Source organism: Artemia franciscana, chromosome 1 (assembly GCF_032884065.1).
Source record: "Artemia franciscana chromosome 1, ASM3288406v1, whole genome shotgun sequence".
In the NCBI taxonomy this organism is placed as follows: Eukaryota; Metazoa; Arthropoda; class Branchiopoda; order Anostraca; family Artemiidae; genus Artemia; species Artemia franciscana.
This window is the reverse complement of record NC_088863.1, coordinates 58,334,854-58,352,169: the sequence shown is the minus strand read 5'-3', so window position 1 is coordinate 58,352,169 and position 17,316 is coordinate 58,334,854. Positions and strand designations below refer to the sequence as shown.

The following is a 17,316-nucleotide window of genomic DNA, read 5'->3' as shown; positions in this document are numbered from 1 at the left end:
CCAAAATTGTCAAGCCTACTTTATTTCATTCACTTAAATGCAGAAAATCGTAGAACTGCCAAATTGACCAAATAAAATTTCTTTTGAGGTTATTTTTGGCATTCTACGTTTTTTTTAGCAAGTATACTAGAAAATATTTTGGACCTAGCCTTTCGTAAATTTTAAAAAGAAAATTTTGCTTCGTTTAACTGAAATAACAAATTTCCGCTTGCTAATTATATAAGTTTCGCCATTACTAAATACCTCTATCTTTGGCACAAAAAAAGAAAAGTTACGAAGTTTTTCATGGAAAGTATGTGTTGGCTCTTAGTTGTCTGCCATTTATTCGTATCACCTATCCAAGGTCTACAAGTTAAAACTAAAAAACCCAATCAATCCTAAATAGTGTGGCCTCACAAACTAAAAACCTTTATAATGGACTAGATAGACCGATTTTTTATTGTGTCAAAGCCCGCTAAAATTGGTAGTGAAGAGCAGCCAGGGTGTTACTCAGGTCTTTAGACGGTTCTATTCTAATGGTAAATACCCTTCAGCAGTTGGGATTGAACCTCAGTTTGGTTTCTCCCAGTTAGCTTCATTTTCCACGCTGCCACACCGGCGGTGGACTAAAGAGCAATTTCTCCATAGAAACAAGTGCAGTGCTGCCTCTTAAATGTTGTTTTCATTTTTTACTTAGACGTGTCTCATGATGCGTGAACCATCTATTTTTCAAATGATCCATAGCCACATTAAGTTGTCAGACAATCTGTGCACACAGGGATTTGTGATTTTCAGTATATGTCCGTTTCATCAATGCTCTCTGCACATGCAATTGACTTCTGGAGGTGTATAATTCCACGACTAGTAAAATGTGGAAAAGAGCATACAAATTACTAAACTGGAGATAAACGAATAAGCTCCTTAAATTGGTTGACTCAAAAGTAGGTTAGCCATATAAAAAATCTACTACTACTCCTGCCAAAAACTCACCAGAGCACCAAGCCACCCAGGGCCAACATGTCTACGTAAGCTCCTCTTCCATACCAAGAGAACAGGAATAGAACTTTTACGAACACGTACTGAAATATCTTAATCTGACCAAATACAAAAATTAATATTAACAAAAATTAACCTTTTAATTAATTAAAAATTAACTTTAAACAAAAATTAAACTAAAGGACTGAGTTAGAGCATAAAAAATTTTGAAATGACATCCACCGCCCGCCAATAGAAGCAGTGGCTGTTATTACTTCGAGTGACCATTATCTCCTTTTTTCTTTCCTTGTCTTTTCTAACTGCGTCCCAATCCAAATAAAGTTGTTTGAAGCCCTTATTCTACTGTGATAATAATTTTGACATCAATTAATCAGACTTATTGTGTCTGCTACATAGGAAACACGAGCACCAGGAATTCTATGAACATACAAAGAAAAAAAAATATCTATGATTCCTTTGAATTTCCTTTTCCATTTTGTACATTGTTTTATTTCATTTTGGGACGACAGAATTTTAGGTTAATAGTGCAAAAGATGAAAAACATAGAATAAGAAAATTAATTGACTTGTACTATAATATGGTCATATGTGACGTGCTACATTTGTTTATAGCTTTGATCAAGTGACTCCGATTTTACAAGGCTTAAGTGCAACAAAGACCGTATCTGATGTTGATCTGAGTTCAAAAAAAATTTCAATTGACGACTGGAGCTTGCAGGCAACAATCAAATATTTAAAAAATTCAAGGATCTTAAAGAAGTTAAACTTAATGGGATGGAATGGAAATTTTGAGGTAATCCTTTTACATACATTTTTCTCTTTGGAGTTTCTTTTTCTCTTTCAAATTCTCTGTTTCGTCTTTCTTTATCTTTTTTACCTCTTTCTCTATATGTTTTACCGATAATGTGTGAAACAATGCCAAAGATCGTTCTTTTTGACCATCCATCTGAGGCCAAGCAAAAAAAGGTTGTCCCCAGGTGGGGTCAGAAGGAAATACTTCAACGAAATAGTAAATTCACGGGAGGCGTCAAAAAGTAAAGATATGAATAGAGTAGAACAAAAGCCGAACAAAATGGAGCATACACTAAATTTTATACAAGGATCTGCTTGGTCATAACTCAAGATCTTGAAGGTGAATACTAAGTAGGGTTGCCAACTAGTGACAAAATAATTTTCTAGATTTTCGTTATTTTATAGTTGATTTATAGATTTTTTTTTAATAATCTAGTGATTTATGTGGAATTTCGTGATTTTTTTTTTGTTTAGGCGATATAAAAATTACTGGAAATAGTGATAAGACACTGGGGGTGGCAACTGTGTTACTAAGGCGGTCTCTTTTCAGGCAAAATTGCGAGAAAGATGGCCACATGCTTGAAAAACTATAAGTGAAGAGTGATCCTTGCCAATCATAAACAAAACTCTAAAAGAAGGAATTTTAATAGCAATATATGAATCGAGAAAATCCACTTTTATGGCGATCCCAAACATATGAGTTTATTAATTTACATTATTTACATTAGTTATAAGCATAAACTCCCACCAAAATTTACAAAGTATACGAAAACATTTTTAATAATGAGTAAAGGGAAAATCCTACATAAAAAGAGGAGCAATCTAAAAAAAAGATAAACAATCAAATTCAGCTGATCTGAGAACCAAGAGAAAAAAAAGTCAAAAGTTTTGGACAAAAAGTCAAACTTCAGTGTAAAGGTCGAGGAATTGAGGAACGCAGGCCCCCCATTTACAAATATTCTGTTTGTTTTCAGTTTTAATGTTGCTCCTTAATTTAGTTGAAAAATTTGTTTGATTGTTTGTAAAACCTTGTATTGGCCCATGCAATATATTACGTGTGATACCATCAGCATAAATACCTGATTACTAGCTGTTAAATTCTATAGGATATTTAAATAATTGTAAAGTGACTTTTCCATGTTTCTGCTTAAGAATAAAAATGTTGGATTGTGATTAAAATGTTGACCAAAATTTTGATATTTAGTCAAAATTTTTGATTAACAGTAGCTTTCCTGAATAAATCATTAATAATGATTTAGTTTTACTTTATAATTTAGAAAGAACGAATATTTTGCGTATCTTTTGTACGTAGCTGAAGCCATCGAGACTTTTTCAATAGGGCAGCCTACTCTGATGTTTAAATACGATATTTACATTGAAACATTATATCAAACAGTTCATGGTAACCAAATGTAGTAAGTAGCGACCCGGCTCAATAGTAACCGAAACTCTAAAAAATCGAATTTTGATACCAATAGTTACATCAAAAGAATCGCACTTTAATTCTGATTTTGAATACATAAGTTTCATCAAGATCAATTATACCCATCAAAAGTTACGAGTCTAAGAAAATTTGCCTCATTTTAGAAAATAGGGGAACACACCCCTAAAAGTAATACAATCTTAACGAAAATCACACTACCAGATTCAGCGTATCAGAGAACCTTATTGTAGATGTTTTAAGCTCTTATCTACAAAAATGTGGAATTTCGCATTTTTTGCCAGAAGACAGATCACGGATGCGTGTTTATTTGTGTGTTTGTTTGTTTTTTCCCTGGGGTGATTGTATCGACTGAGTGCTCCTAGAATGTCGCGAGGGGCTCATTCTAACGGAAATGAAAAGTTCTAGTGCCCTTTTTAAGTGACCAAAAAATTGGAGGGCACCTAGGCCCCCTCCAACGCTCATTTTTTCCCAAACGTCACCGGATCAAAATTCTGAGATATCCATTTTATTCACCAAAGTCGAAAAAACCGAATGTCTTTAGGGACGACTTACTCCCCCGCAGTCCCCGTGGGAGGGGCTGCAAGTTACAAACTTTGACCTGTGTTTACATGTAGTAATAGTTAATGGGAAATGTACAGGCGTTTTCAGGGGGATTTTTTGGTTTAGGGAGAGAGTTGAGGGGAGGGGGGTTACGTTGGAGGATATTTCCATGGAGAAAATTCTCTTGGGGGAATAAGTTTCTTCCCCCATGAGAAGTGAAACTCTCATGTCTCATTACTTTCTACTGGAAGTAAGGAGCAGCATTAAAACTTAAAACGAACAAAAACTATTACGCATGTGAGGGGTTTACCTCCTCGTTATACCTCACTCTTTACATTAAAGTATTTTTAGTAATTTCAACTAATTATTCTATGGCCTTTGTGATTCAAAGGTCATTCTTAAGGAATTGGGATAAAATTTAATATTTAGTGTAAAGAGCGAGGTACCGACGAGGGTTGAACGCCCTCATATACGCAATAAAAACATACGAAAATAGAAGTAACAAGTAAGTTAGTTCGTAAGTTACGTATATTTTTTTCAAATGAAAACCTTTGTAAAAAATTAAAGTTCTAGTTGCTTTGTTAAGTAATCGAAAAATTGGAAGGCAGCTAGGCCTCCTCCCTCGCTCCTTTTTTCTCAAAATCTTCCGGTTAATTGCAATTAATTAATATGCAAATTTCGTTTTAATTATTTATGTACGGAGAGCCAAGATCAAAACACGCATTAATTAAAAAAAGTCCAGAAACTAAATAAAAAAACAAGTTTTTTAAAATGAAAGTAAGGAGCAACATTAAAACTTAAAACGAACAGAAATTACTCCGTCATGATGCCCCACCTCAATTTTTCCACTTCTGTGCTGGTAGGCATATGTATGTGATATTTTATACTACATAGAAAATTTTTTGCAGCTGGAGGGGCACTATTACCCCTCCCTATTACCAATAATAAAGCGTAAACAAAAAAATTCCCGGGAATTAAAAGGGATTTGATATGTGTTCTACATTCTACATTTCCACATTTATCGCAAGTCTTTCCTTGCGAAAAGGCATCCTTTGAAAGCATCTGCACCCATTTATACAAAATGACCCATGGCCCCTCTTTCATAATAGCCAGTGGGCACTTAAACACCCCTTTATTTTGCTTGATGAAATGTGAACCAAATCAATTTCGTTACACAAAGCTTTAAAATAAATATCCGTAATGTTTTCTGAAATGAGAAGGGAGGCACCACAGCACCATTATTCAGGCTTAGTGTAAAGGAAGGGAGATGAGAGATTAATTCCAACTCCCTTCTCCTGTACCCCTTTCTATGTTTATCCAAAGGTTCATGGAGACTTAGACATTTTGGGGATTTAAATATGCTGTTTAGGTAAAAGCCTTCCACTTCTACAAAATAACCCGCCACTCTCTCATAAAAGATTATTCAAAATTTACATAATCAAACAGTTCGTGATAAAGAACTGTAGTAAGGAGCGATCTGGCTCAATAGTAACCAAAACTCTAAAAAAAGGAATTTTTATAACAATAGTTACATCAAAAGAATTGCATTTTAATGCTAATTAATATATAAGTTCATTTTGATTTTATATATATAAGTTCATTTAATTTTAAATATATAAGTTTCATTAAGTTTAGACTTATCCATCAAAAGTTAAAAGCCTGAGAAAATTTGCCTTATTTTAGAAAACAGGTGGAAACACCCCTTAAAAGTCATAGAATCTTAACCAAAATCACACCATCAGATTCAGCGTATCAGAGAACCCTACAGTAGAAGTTTCAAGCTCCTATCCACAAAAATGTGGAATTTTGCATTTTTTGCCACAAGACAGATCACGGATGCGTCTTTATTTGTTTGTTTTTCTTCCCCTGGGGTGATCTTATCGACCCAGTGGTCCTAGAATGTCATTAAAGCATTCTAATGGAAATTGAATTTTCTAGTGCCCTTTTTAAGTGACCAAAAAATTGGAGGGTACCTAGGCCCTCCCACGCTCATTTTTTCCCAAAGTCACCGGATCAAAATTCTGAAATAGCCATTTTATTCAGCAAAGTCGAAAAACATAATAACTATGTCTTTGGGGACACTTACTCTCCCATAGCCTCCGTGTAATGTTCCTCCCGCACAAAATCCTCAGCGCCCCCGGGAAACTAACCCAAGACAATTCCATCTTTACTGCAAGTTTCCCCGCAGAACATCTCTTTTCGATGGTTCCACCTAAAAAATTCTCCTCAGAATACTTTTATTTTTAAAAAGAGCAGTCATTTCTTTTATTTCTGATCGTTTTTTCAGGTCTGCAGGAAATCCTCCTATATGGAATATTTCTCCTGTACCCCCCCCCCCTAAATGGAAAGTTTCTCAAACGTAAAATTCCATAAGGAGAATTTCTCCTAGTGATAATTCTTTAATAGAGAATTTCTCCTTGTAATGGATCCCCCATGGGGAACTTCTGACACGAAATACCCCCCCCCACATCCTCTCCACAAAATGCTCAAGATAAATCCAACCCCATTGGAAATTCTCCTGAACATCTCCACATGCAAAATTAGGTCACCAAAGAGATAATAAAATATATAAAACGAACTTTGTACAAGAATAATAGAAAACTCCCCTGTGTAAAATCCCTGGAAAGCTCCCCTCTCCCACCAATAAATTTATCTGTAGACTACCCCCCCCCCACTCAGGAAAATGTCTGTATACTTCCCAGTATCAAATGGGCTATTGTATGTAAACAATGTGTGAGCTTCATAACTTGCAGCCCTTTCCCCGGGGGCTGTGGGTGGTTTCGTCATTCGCAAACACATATTTATTGGACCTTTCAAATATGCTAAATAAAATCGACATCTCAGAATTTTGATCTTTAGGGAAAATGATTTGGGAGGGGCTTGTTTCCCTCCAATTTTTGGTCACTTAAAAAGACGCTAGAGATTTTAATCTCCGTCCAATTGAGTTTTTTCTCGATCTTCTAGGATGATATTGTCACCCCTGGGAAGAACAACAAAATATATGTATTTTTACATATATATGATGTATTTATTACATATATCTATATATATAAAAATAAGTTGTCTGTGTGTGTGTGGGTCTGTCTGTCGGGTGACGTCATGTTTGTGTGTCAACTGACGTCATGTTTTCAACTGACGAAATTACAGACCGAGACATCGGGACACAAATGACGACCGGGACACCGGCACATAGGGAGTATAAATGACGACACTCAAAGAGAAAGCGACCGGGACAAAAGGAATGTTCGATTAGCAATCACAATCAACAAATCACCGGGACACAAATGACGACCGGGACACAGGGAGTATAAATGACGACCAGGACATAAGTAAAAAAAAACTAAAAAAAACTAAAAAAAAGGTAAAAACTACAAAAAAACTAAAAAGAAAAAAAAACTAAAAACTAATAAAAAAAACTAAAAAGCTAAAAAACTAAAAAAAACTAAAAAAGAAAAAAATAAAAAAGGAAAAAAAATGAAAAATAAAGGAGAAAAGCAAAACTAAAAAAACGAATGTATATACAGACCGGGACACCGGGATAAAAATGACGACCGGGACACAGGGAATAAAATGACGACCGGGACACAGGGACACAACTACAACGGGGACGCCGGGGGGTACAGGGGGATATAAATGACGACTGGGACACCGGGACACAAGGAATATAAATGACGCCCGGGACACTCAAAGAGAAATCACAGACTGGGACACCGGGACACAAATGACGACCGGGACACAGGGAATATAAATGACGACCGGGACACAGGGACACAACTACAAAGGGGACGCCGGGGGACAGGGGGATATATAAATGACGACGGCGACACAGGGAATGGTCGATTAGCAATCACCATCAACAAAGCTCAAGGGCAATCATTAGAATCATGAGGTATAGATCTGAATACGGATTGTTTTCCCATGGACCATTATATGTTGCATGTTCAAGAGTCGGTAAACCTGACAATCTCAGGTGGGACATAGGGACACAACTACAATGGCGCGTAACTAATATGGCGCGTAACGACTTACGCGCGCGGGGGGGCTTGGGGGGGTGCGAAGCGCCCCCTCCAACTAGGTATTGGGGTGGCACGAAGCGCCACCCCAACAGCTAGTATGTAATAAATACATCAATGATGTACCTTCTGGCAGACTTTTTGGGGGTGTTTCGCTTTTTTTTGAAAATCAGGCAAATTTTCTCAGGCTCGTAGCTTTTGGTGAGTAATACTAAAATTAACGAATATCATATGTTTACAATTAGCATTAAAATCCGATCCTTTTTATATGTATCTATTGCTATGAAAATTCCGGTTTTTGGACATTCAGTTACTATTGGGCCGAGTCGCACCTTACTTACAGTGTGCTACCACGAATTGTTTGATTCTAGATATTGACGAAAGTAACAGCAAACGGGATGAACTTTAAAACATCAAAGGCGTAAACTTGATCATTAATATGCTGAGTCAGACTATAACATAAATAAATTTATCTAATTATTATGAGGATTATTAGAATTCCTATTAATACAAGAAACAAGATAACTTAGAACCTCTCTTTATTGAAGCAAAATCTCGGCCAAATAATATTCCTTTGACAAATAAAGCTGCTTTTGTACCCTCTATATACAAGAAAATTCACCACAGAAAAGGTAAATGAAGGGGCGCCAATTGACGACAAACAGGGAGAAATAATTCTATCCATACTTTTTTTTGCTCCCTCCCTGCTAGTATTTACTTTTGTTGGGTGATGACACTGTGAATGCATGATTTTCTAAGAGTGTTAGCCTTAACAAGTTTGCTTCTCGTGGCTGATGCATTTGTTCATTTAATATAAATGAAACTTTTGTCAAGTTATGTTATTTGCAAATGTCTTATGTAGAACAATAATATTGCCGATTAAGAATTACAGCTAAGAATAAATTATGACAAAAGTAGGCAGGCTAAGCTTGAAAATTCAAATGGAGAAAGAGTAAAGGACATTTAATCTTCCCACAAGGAAAATATATTCCAAGACAATATTATATGGTACCACAAAGAAAAAATTGAAATTTACTAAATTTTACTAACTTCTACTACTGCTAAAAACAACGCACCGCAGGACCAAGCCAGCCGAGGCCAACAAAACTAAACACACTCCTCCTCTATCCCCTACTATTTAAAGCCTCCCTCTTTACACCCTCTCAGGAACTTCTCGTTTCCTTTAAACCTTTCTTTATGACATCCTCATACCCCAGACAAGGACGACCTGCTTCCCTTTTAGCCCTAGACGGTTGGTCAAAGAGGGTATTCTTTGGCAATCTGTTATCTTTCATCCACAGAATGTGTCCTAGCCATCTCAACCTTATTTCATTATAGCCCTAGAAAGTCAGCCAAATACCCAGAATAAACCGAAGGCAAATTCTCTGGAAAACATCTAGCAAATCTTAGTTCGCTTTTCGGAGCGCTCATGCTTCAGAGCCATATTTGGCCACCATCATCACTGTAGCTTCCAAAATTTTAATGTTGGTTTGCAGACTTATCTTCCTATTCTTCCAAACTTATTTTTTAACTGTGAAAAAACACCCTGAGCCTTGGCTATTCTACTTTTAAAATCTTCATTGCTCACACCGTCTTTACTAATAATACAACTAAGATGAAGCTACCCACCTGATCAATTTTTTCATTACCCAACGTCACCTTTCCATCTTCACTTTTTCCTAGCCGTAGTGAGTTAGAATTATTAACATTAACTTTCAAACCTACTCTAGCACACTGGAGTCGAAAAACCTTAAAAAGTTCATTCATTTTATTCACACTTTCATCTAGGATGCTTAAATCACCAGCATAATCTAAGTCCAGGAGATTGTTTCCTCTTCATTTGATTCCATGGTCTCCCACTGCGTTTCTTGTTCTTCTTAGGACGAAATCCATCAAAATGATCGATATAAAAGGGAAAAGAACACAACCCTGCTTAAATCCTGATGTAATACAGAACCAGCAGTTCACCTCCTTTCCTACCTTAACCGCAGCAGCGTTATTCTCGTAGCAGCACTAATCACTTTAAAACATTTGTCTAATATACCATAATAGGATAAAACCTTTGCTAAAGTTCTTCTGTCAAAAGAATCAAACGCTTGCTCAAAACTAATAAAATTGTGGACCAAAGGTGTTTGACGACTCAGGCACTTCTCAATTGTTAACCTAAGAGTGAAAATTTGATCGACACATCCTCTACATTTTCTAAAACCGCACAGTTCTTCTCTTAAAACTTTATCTACAGCATCTCTCAGTCTAAAGAGTATCATATTACTAATTATTTACTGTCAAATGAGACCAGACTAATACCTCGATAATTACCAAAATCAGTCATATCACCTTTCTTATACAGTGCCTCAATTAAAGTTTTCTAAAATCGTTGGGTACTTCCACTTTTTCAAAAACCATATTTATAATCTTCAGTAGCTTATTTCTAACCTCAGAGCCACCATATTTAAAAAACTCATTTACCACACTATCAGCAGCTGGAGCCTTGTTGTTTTTTAATCCTTTTAGTACTTTCGCTAATTCTTCTTCATAAAACAAATCTTCCTTCGCATCCAAGGTATCAGTAACTTTTTCATTTTCCTCTATATCTTTTCCTGTAACTCTATCTCGTTTTAGCACATTATCAAAATGTTCTGCCCATCTCTCTTTAACTCTTTCTATATAACTAATTGTGGCGTTGTTCTTGTCTTTAACTGGGACAAGTCCGGATTGACTACTCCCTTTCAATTTATTAACATACCAGTGCAATATTTTACTATTATGCCGACTAGCCGCATCTTCCAGATCCTTGGCAATTTTATCTATGGCCCCCACTTCCCACCTCCTTAGTTCATATTTAAATACTTACCCCACTTTCTTTACATTTCTTTGTTTCCACATGATTTATCATTCAGATAATTCTTGTAAAAGCTCCTTCTCCTCTCTATCAAACATAAAAATGTTTTCACTAATATTCCTTGCTGCAGTTCTGACTTTCTTCCCTAAGACACAATCAGCAACTTCAAATAGTGTTTTTTGAAAATTCTTCCAACCATCTTCCACATTGCCAAATCTTAAACTGTCTAGTTTAGTATTCAACAGTTCCTGGAAGGTTTCTCTGAAATTCTTATCCTGGAGTCTACAAACATCATAACTTCCAGGGAGGTAGTTACCCTTCCGAATTATCAGCTTTAAAGTAACCCTAAACACCACTAAATAGTGATCTTCCCTTTTTACATCAATAACAGCCCTCCTATTTACCTTAGTATCTTGTTTTAATCCTGTCAGTCTTCAGTTTTCTATAACATAATAAGGTTTGCTGTCTTGCCATCATGTGAATACCATGCTAACTAACTGAACATTTTATGACAAAATGCCGTATTGGTTATAACTAGATTGTTATACCTACAAAATTGCAACAGTCAGTAGCTATTAACTGTTTTATTTTCCAACACCTAATTTACCAAGGCTAGGATGCTATCTATTCCTATTTCTACCGACCTGAGCGTTCAAATCTCCTAGTAAAAACACCATATTCCTACCTGGGACACTGTCTATTTCCTCCTGTAACTGTAAGCAAAATTAATCTGAGTCACTAGTATCTCCGTCAGTTGGCTCCTAATTGATACTCTGAACTTTTTTAACCATAAAATTAGCTATTAGTATTCTATTATTGATACCTCCACAGCCTAAACAAGACTTAGAAGCTTCTTATTCATGAGAGCCCTACTCACTGTCTATGCACCCCCTCCTTCCTGCCTGAGTAAATTAATTCTATGTCACCTAATTCACGCTTCCTCCTTTGGGATATGAGTTTCTGAAACTCCTAATAAATCCAATTCGAATCGTCTGAATTTATCAGCCAAAATGTCGATATGATAGTCATTTTTAATGTTGTAACATTCCACGTTCCATTTTTAAATCTAGCACCACAAGGGTAACTTAAATAAATCCACATACAAAAAAGAAGATAAGAAAACTTATTTACTTACCAAATTTACCTAAGGTTTATTTCAATCTTGGTAATATAGCATGTTAATTAGCCGCTGAGGATAAACGAATTATCTATTGCATGACTATCTAAAGCCAAGAAAAGGAGAGACCTGAATTTTCTTTTGCTGGTCGAGTTAAGCCTTTCTACTAGTGATTAAAGGAGATAATGTTAAATTCTTAAAAAGACGGCATTAATGTTGTACATTCGTTGTACTTTGTTCGTTTTTAGTTGTAGTAAATCTTATCCTATCTTTTCAAGAACGTAACAACATTGGCGGCAGTGGCCTCATATTTTGAAAACTCATCGCTCGAGAGTCTTGACCTCTCCAATTGCAAGTTTCACGTAAAGCTTCAACGACCCGAAAAAGAGAATCCAAGAATAGTGTCAAACCCACAAAACGGAAACAACCCCAAAAATAGTGCATCATATACAGACGAATACAATGCCACTTGCCAAAAAGTGAAACAGATCTGCGAGTCAAAGAAAAATTGGAAATATCTCTCAAGATTATCCCTTGAATCAACTGAAGTGTTTCTGGTAGCAAGTGATGAAAAGAAAATTCTTATAAAAGGACCAGACATGCCTGTTTTTCTTTGTTATTTTACAAATCTGAAAGAGCTGAATTTAAGTGGGTTTAAATTTCACAAAACGGATGCACTGGCTCAGGTGCTTGCCCACAAAATGATTTCGCTCAATGACCAAGCATCAAAAAAGTTTTTTATTGAAATTTCAAAACACTTTGGGAGCTCTTTAGAAACGCTGTATATAAGCAACTGGAATTTTACATGGGCCTGTCCTGAAGTGACTCACAGTGCTATCATAAAAAGTTTGAAACAGTGCCGAAAACTGAAATCAATTTTTGCCAATTCTGTAGTATCTGAGACTGTTCCAAAATTCTCACCGATAACTTCCTTCATAGCAGGAATGCCTAAACTAATCAAACTGTCATTGGAATGGTGTCAACTAACAAACACTGACGCAATAGTTGTTGCTTCGAAGCTGATTAAATATTGGAAAGGCGATTTACTTCATATCCAAACAAGATTTGTTAATGACGATTTTGTTGATACTTTTCTTCGGCTTTTGAAGCTTACGGGTAGATTCCGCGTGGAAAGTTTAATGCAAGGTCAAATCAAGATCACCCGAAAACACTTTTGTATCAGCTACTGCAAGACTAATAATAAATAAATTATTTTGTAAAATTAACCGTTTATTGATTAGACAAAACTTAACTAAAATAACACTTTTTTGGCTTTCGTAGCTTCCGGGTAGATTCGCGTAGAGATTGCCAAATCACAGTAGTGCGAGGCAGTGTAACAGTCAGGTAACAGAAATAATAATAACAATTTATTTATGCCCTCTTTACATACAAAAGATATAAACAGAGAGGTATGAAAAGAAAACTGAAAATAGTTGTTTTCTTCTTTTTTGCACAGAACTCAAAAAATAACTCACAAAACATAACTCATAAACATAACTCATAAAACAGCACCCATAAACATATGCGCATAGAGATCTATTTTATTACAGAAATGACGATAAAACTGTTTTTCCATTAAATGAGACAGTTAAGGGGAACATTTATTCTATTTTCTCTAGATCGTCTGAGAAATCGGTCGTATTATTGATCCGTTTTAACAGTAATATAAAATATTCCAAATTTTCGTATAATATACCTATTTTTGAACCAAAGTGGAATTCCGAGAAAATATTTACAAAACCGGAAAAAGTAAACATGGATACGCTTTTTATAACTTTTACTCAAAAACTTCAGAATGGAACAATGAAAAATACACGAGATGCAAACATTGAATTATAAATTATAGTAAGTGTTTGTTTATGAAAACGACCTTGCACCCTGACTAGCAGGCCATATATTTTTCATAAGTTTTTCCAACACAGATGATAACTCCAACTCCCGCGTAGCTTTAATTGACGGACCGAAAGGCATCCTAAGGTAGTTAATGGAATCTTTATTAATAATATTAAGTGATCCCACCCTAATTGAATGATGCTTGATATCACTTTTACTATTCGCCAACAGGAATTCTGTTTTAGAAGGTTCAATCTCTAATCTTATCTCTCGTTGATGTGAGTGTAATATATTAACTGCATTCTGCATTGATATTAAATTATCCGAGAACAACAAAATATCATCAGCATACGGTAATTGTTTTTTAATCTTATGGTAGTGCTCCAATATTTCTAGAATTATTGGGTGTACATTTTAAACCCCTACACCGCTTCGAAAATCCAACTGTTGATCCCATTGATAAATAAGGAAGTAAAAATTTTTCAAATAATTTACTAATAACAGAACAAAGTGTTATAGATCTATATGATGAACAATGTGAAGGATCTTTGCCCTTCTTGCCTATACAAACTACTTTACCTTCACCCATCAAAGAAGGGACATAATGATGGGTCACTATTATTTGATATAATAGTGTAAGATGCTCTAGTAATTTTATAGTACCATACATTAGGCTCTGATAACAAACCATCTGGACCTGGGGCCTTCCCACATTTTAGTGACCCAATTTGAGTCAAAATCAAAGATGGAGTAAATTAAACTAGGTTTTAGATGGTTTCAGCTGAGAAAAATGCTTGTACAGCAATTCACGATACCTCAATTCAGTTGATGTAGAATGGATGAAAAGACTGAGGGAAAGTGTACATACCATTGATCTAGCGGGATTTGGTCTGATAAATCAGCTGATGACTGTTTTAATTTATTAACCTCATTATAAAGTAACTTTGGATTATTCCTGATCTTGGTTGATATATCTTTTACTTGTTGTTTCTTCCAAGTTACCACTAACTTTATCTAATTCTTTTTTGTTGATTTAATAATCTAGAAAAAGGGGCCATTTCTCGGTTGGTCTAATTGATCCAAAATACCATAACATGGCTGATGTTTCTGTTTTGCTTCAGGCAACCCTGGAATAGCAGACCATCCCTTTTTGTGTGTGTTTCTATGCACTCTAATAACAGGAACCGCAACGGAAGCCGCAACTTTCATTGCATGAACTATTTCAGCCTAATAAATATCTAATTCCAACGAATGAAATTTTTGAGACTCTGACAGGAGGTGAAAAGGAATTCTAATTCTACTGAAAATAAATATCATCTAATACGCACTGACATAAGTTTACGTCTATTCCACCCCAAAGCTGCTTCTGAAACCATTTTGGACTACAAGGCCTATGGCAAAACACATTTAAAACAACATACACTTCAAGGTGATAATGATCACTAATCAAAATTTCCTCTGACACTTTAAGAAGAGACTTTTTTAAACATTCAAGATCTGAAATTATAAAGTCAAAATTTGCCACGCTGCCTGAATTATGAATATAAGTAAAATTTTGCTACTCGCTGCCACTGATAGATCTTTTGGAAGTGATGATAATAATATCTGGGACCACGGTAAACTAGGAATAGTGAGGTCAGTGTTATAATCACCACAAAGTAAAATGGCTTTGCCAGACGCTCGTATTTTATGAGAAATTTTTGAGACACTTACACATGCTTTGGCAAAACGTTCGTTAGATTGTTCGTTTCTGTAATTACTAGGCATATAAACTGCAAAAATAACTGTATGGCCTAGATCAACTGCAACAAAAGTATCATTGGTTTCAAGGAAAACACACCTAAGACTCTTTTTTACTCCAATCATAATTCCGCCAGAGGGGGGAATCACCTGTGATTTTTGCGGAGCGGAAGAAGAACTCATGGTCACAAAAAACTTCTAACTGATTACTTTTAACGCCAGTTAACTGGTGCTCAACTACAAACACTATTTCGAATGAAATGTGACCCATTTCTTGTTCTTAAATTAAATAAAAAAAACAAGTTTTTTGAAATGAAAGTAAGGAGCGACATTTAAACTTAAAACGAACAGAAATTACACCGTATATGAAAGGGGCTTTTCCTCCTCGACACCCCGCTCCTTACGCTAAAGTTTTTTATTGTTTTAAAAAGTAGAGTTGCGAGAAAGAATCAAACTTTAGCGCACGGAGCGGGGTGTCGAGGAGGAAAAGCCCCTTTCATATACTGAGTAATTTCTGTTCGTTTTAAGTTTAAATGTCGCTCCTTACTTTCATTTCAAAAACCGTTTTTTTTTTATTTAATTTATGAAAGTTTTTGAATTAATGCATGTCTGATTTTGGCTCTCCGTACATAAACTATTAAAATGAAATTTGCATATTAATTCTTTTTTTGGCTAAATGGCTTTCTCTTAGTTTTGATCAGACGATTTTGAGAAATAAGGGGTGGGGAAGGAGGCCTAGTTGCCCTCCAATTTTTTGGTTACTTAAAAAGGCAACTAGATCTTTTAATTTTAACGAACGTTTTTATTAGTAAAAAAAAATACATAACTTAAGAATTAACTTACGTAACAAACTTTTATATTCTTATATTTTTGATTATATGTATGAGAGGGTTGGTCCCCTTGTTAATACCTTGCTCTTCACACTAAATCTTGTTTCGTCCCAATTCTTTAAGAATGACCCCTGATTCAGAAAGGCCGTAGAATAAATTGTTGAAATTACTTTAAAAAATTTTAGTATAAAGAGCAAAGTATTTATCTCCTCATATGTACCCTAAGTAATCAAGCATTTATGTCTTCTGGTATTTAAAATTATTTAAAAGACAATTTTATCAAACCATTATTGTATTTTATCTTTTTGTAGCTCACCTGCTGTGCAAACGCACTGATACTTGTAGATAACCAGGAATAGCAGATCTACCGATACCCTTGTCACAAGGCTATTGGGTACGACTGGTCCTCAATGAAAAAGAAAAAGAAGTCTATAATTGAATTCTATGATTAAGTTATATTCAATAATTCTCAGCAATCTCAATATAATATAGTATAATTCTCAGTAAATTTTCGCCTCCGAAAGTAAGGCACTTAAGCAAATATTTATGGCACTGTACTTGAAGGACTTCAAAAGCGATTGAAGCCATAATGATGTGCATCATTTTACGATGACTTTGAATTGCTGTAAAGAAAAATCCAGTTCAGATTGAACAGAGCAAGCTTTTGTGGTTATATTCGCAGTTTATGTTTAAAATCCCATAGTCAAAAATGCATAAAAACAACAGATGATGTGAAATTCCAAGTATTATGCACCAAATTAAAGTCTACATCTTGAAGTTTTTAACTACGTTTGATAGAAAAAAAAAAACATTTCAGAGAATGAAATCTAATATCATTAATTCCGTTATTTTTCAGCTGGTAAATTACTCTTTTAAAACACTTTAGACAAATCTCAAAATCGAACAAAGTTCTTTAGTTTTTCAAACTGAATGCTCATTTACACATTGCGGATATCCATGCAGAAATCCGTCCGTATCTTTTCGAACAATGACCCAGAAAAAGCTACGTTTCAAGGCAGAGTTTACAAATAAATGCATCAGCGTCACCTAAGTTTTCAAGCTGAGAGCAAGTTTAACCTAAAAATTGATTAAAATTAGGTGCGGTGCCAGTATCTGTCATCAAAACACCGAGAAGGATATAATGTTCTTACCCTCCCCTGAAAGCTGTTCAACAAAAGAGAGCCAAAGGAT

At 35.3% G+C, this 17,316-nt stretch overlaps 1 protein-coding gene across 2 annotated transcripts in view; it reads left to right on the top strand.

Annotated features, from left to right (window-relative positions):
- LOC136031890 (NACHT, LRR and PYD domains-containing protein 4-like) overlaps positions 1 to 12,944 on the top strand; it is a 133,833-nt gene extending 120,889 nt beyond the window's left edge. For both annotated transcript variants that reach the window (XM_065711866.1, XM_065711875.1), the window contains exons 10-11: positions 1,587 to 1,767; positions 12,001 to 12,944. In XM_065711866.1, coding sequence (XP_065567938.1) covers positions 1,587 to 1,767; positions 12,001 to 12,930 — 1,111 coding nt within the window. In that variant the 3' untranslated portion in view covers positions 12,931 to 12,944. The remainder of the gene's footprint in view (positions 1 to 1,586; positions 1,768 to 12,000) is intronic.
- Positions 12,945 to 17,316: the final 4,372 nt, after the last annotated feature.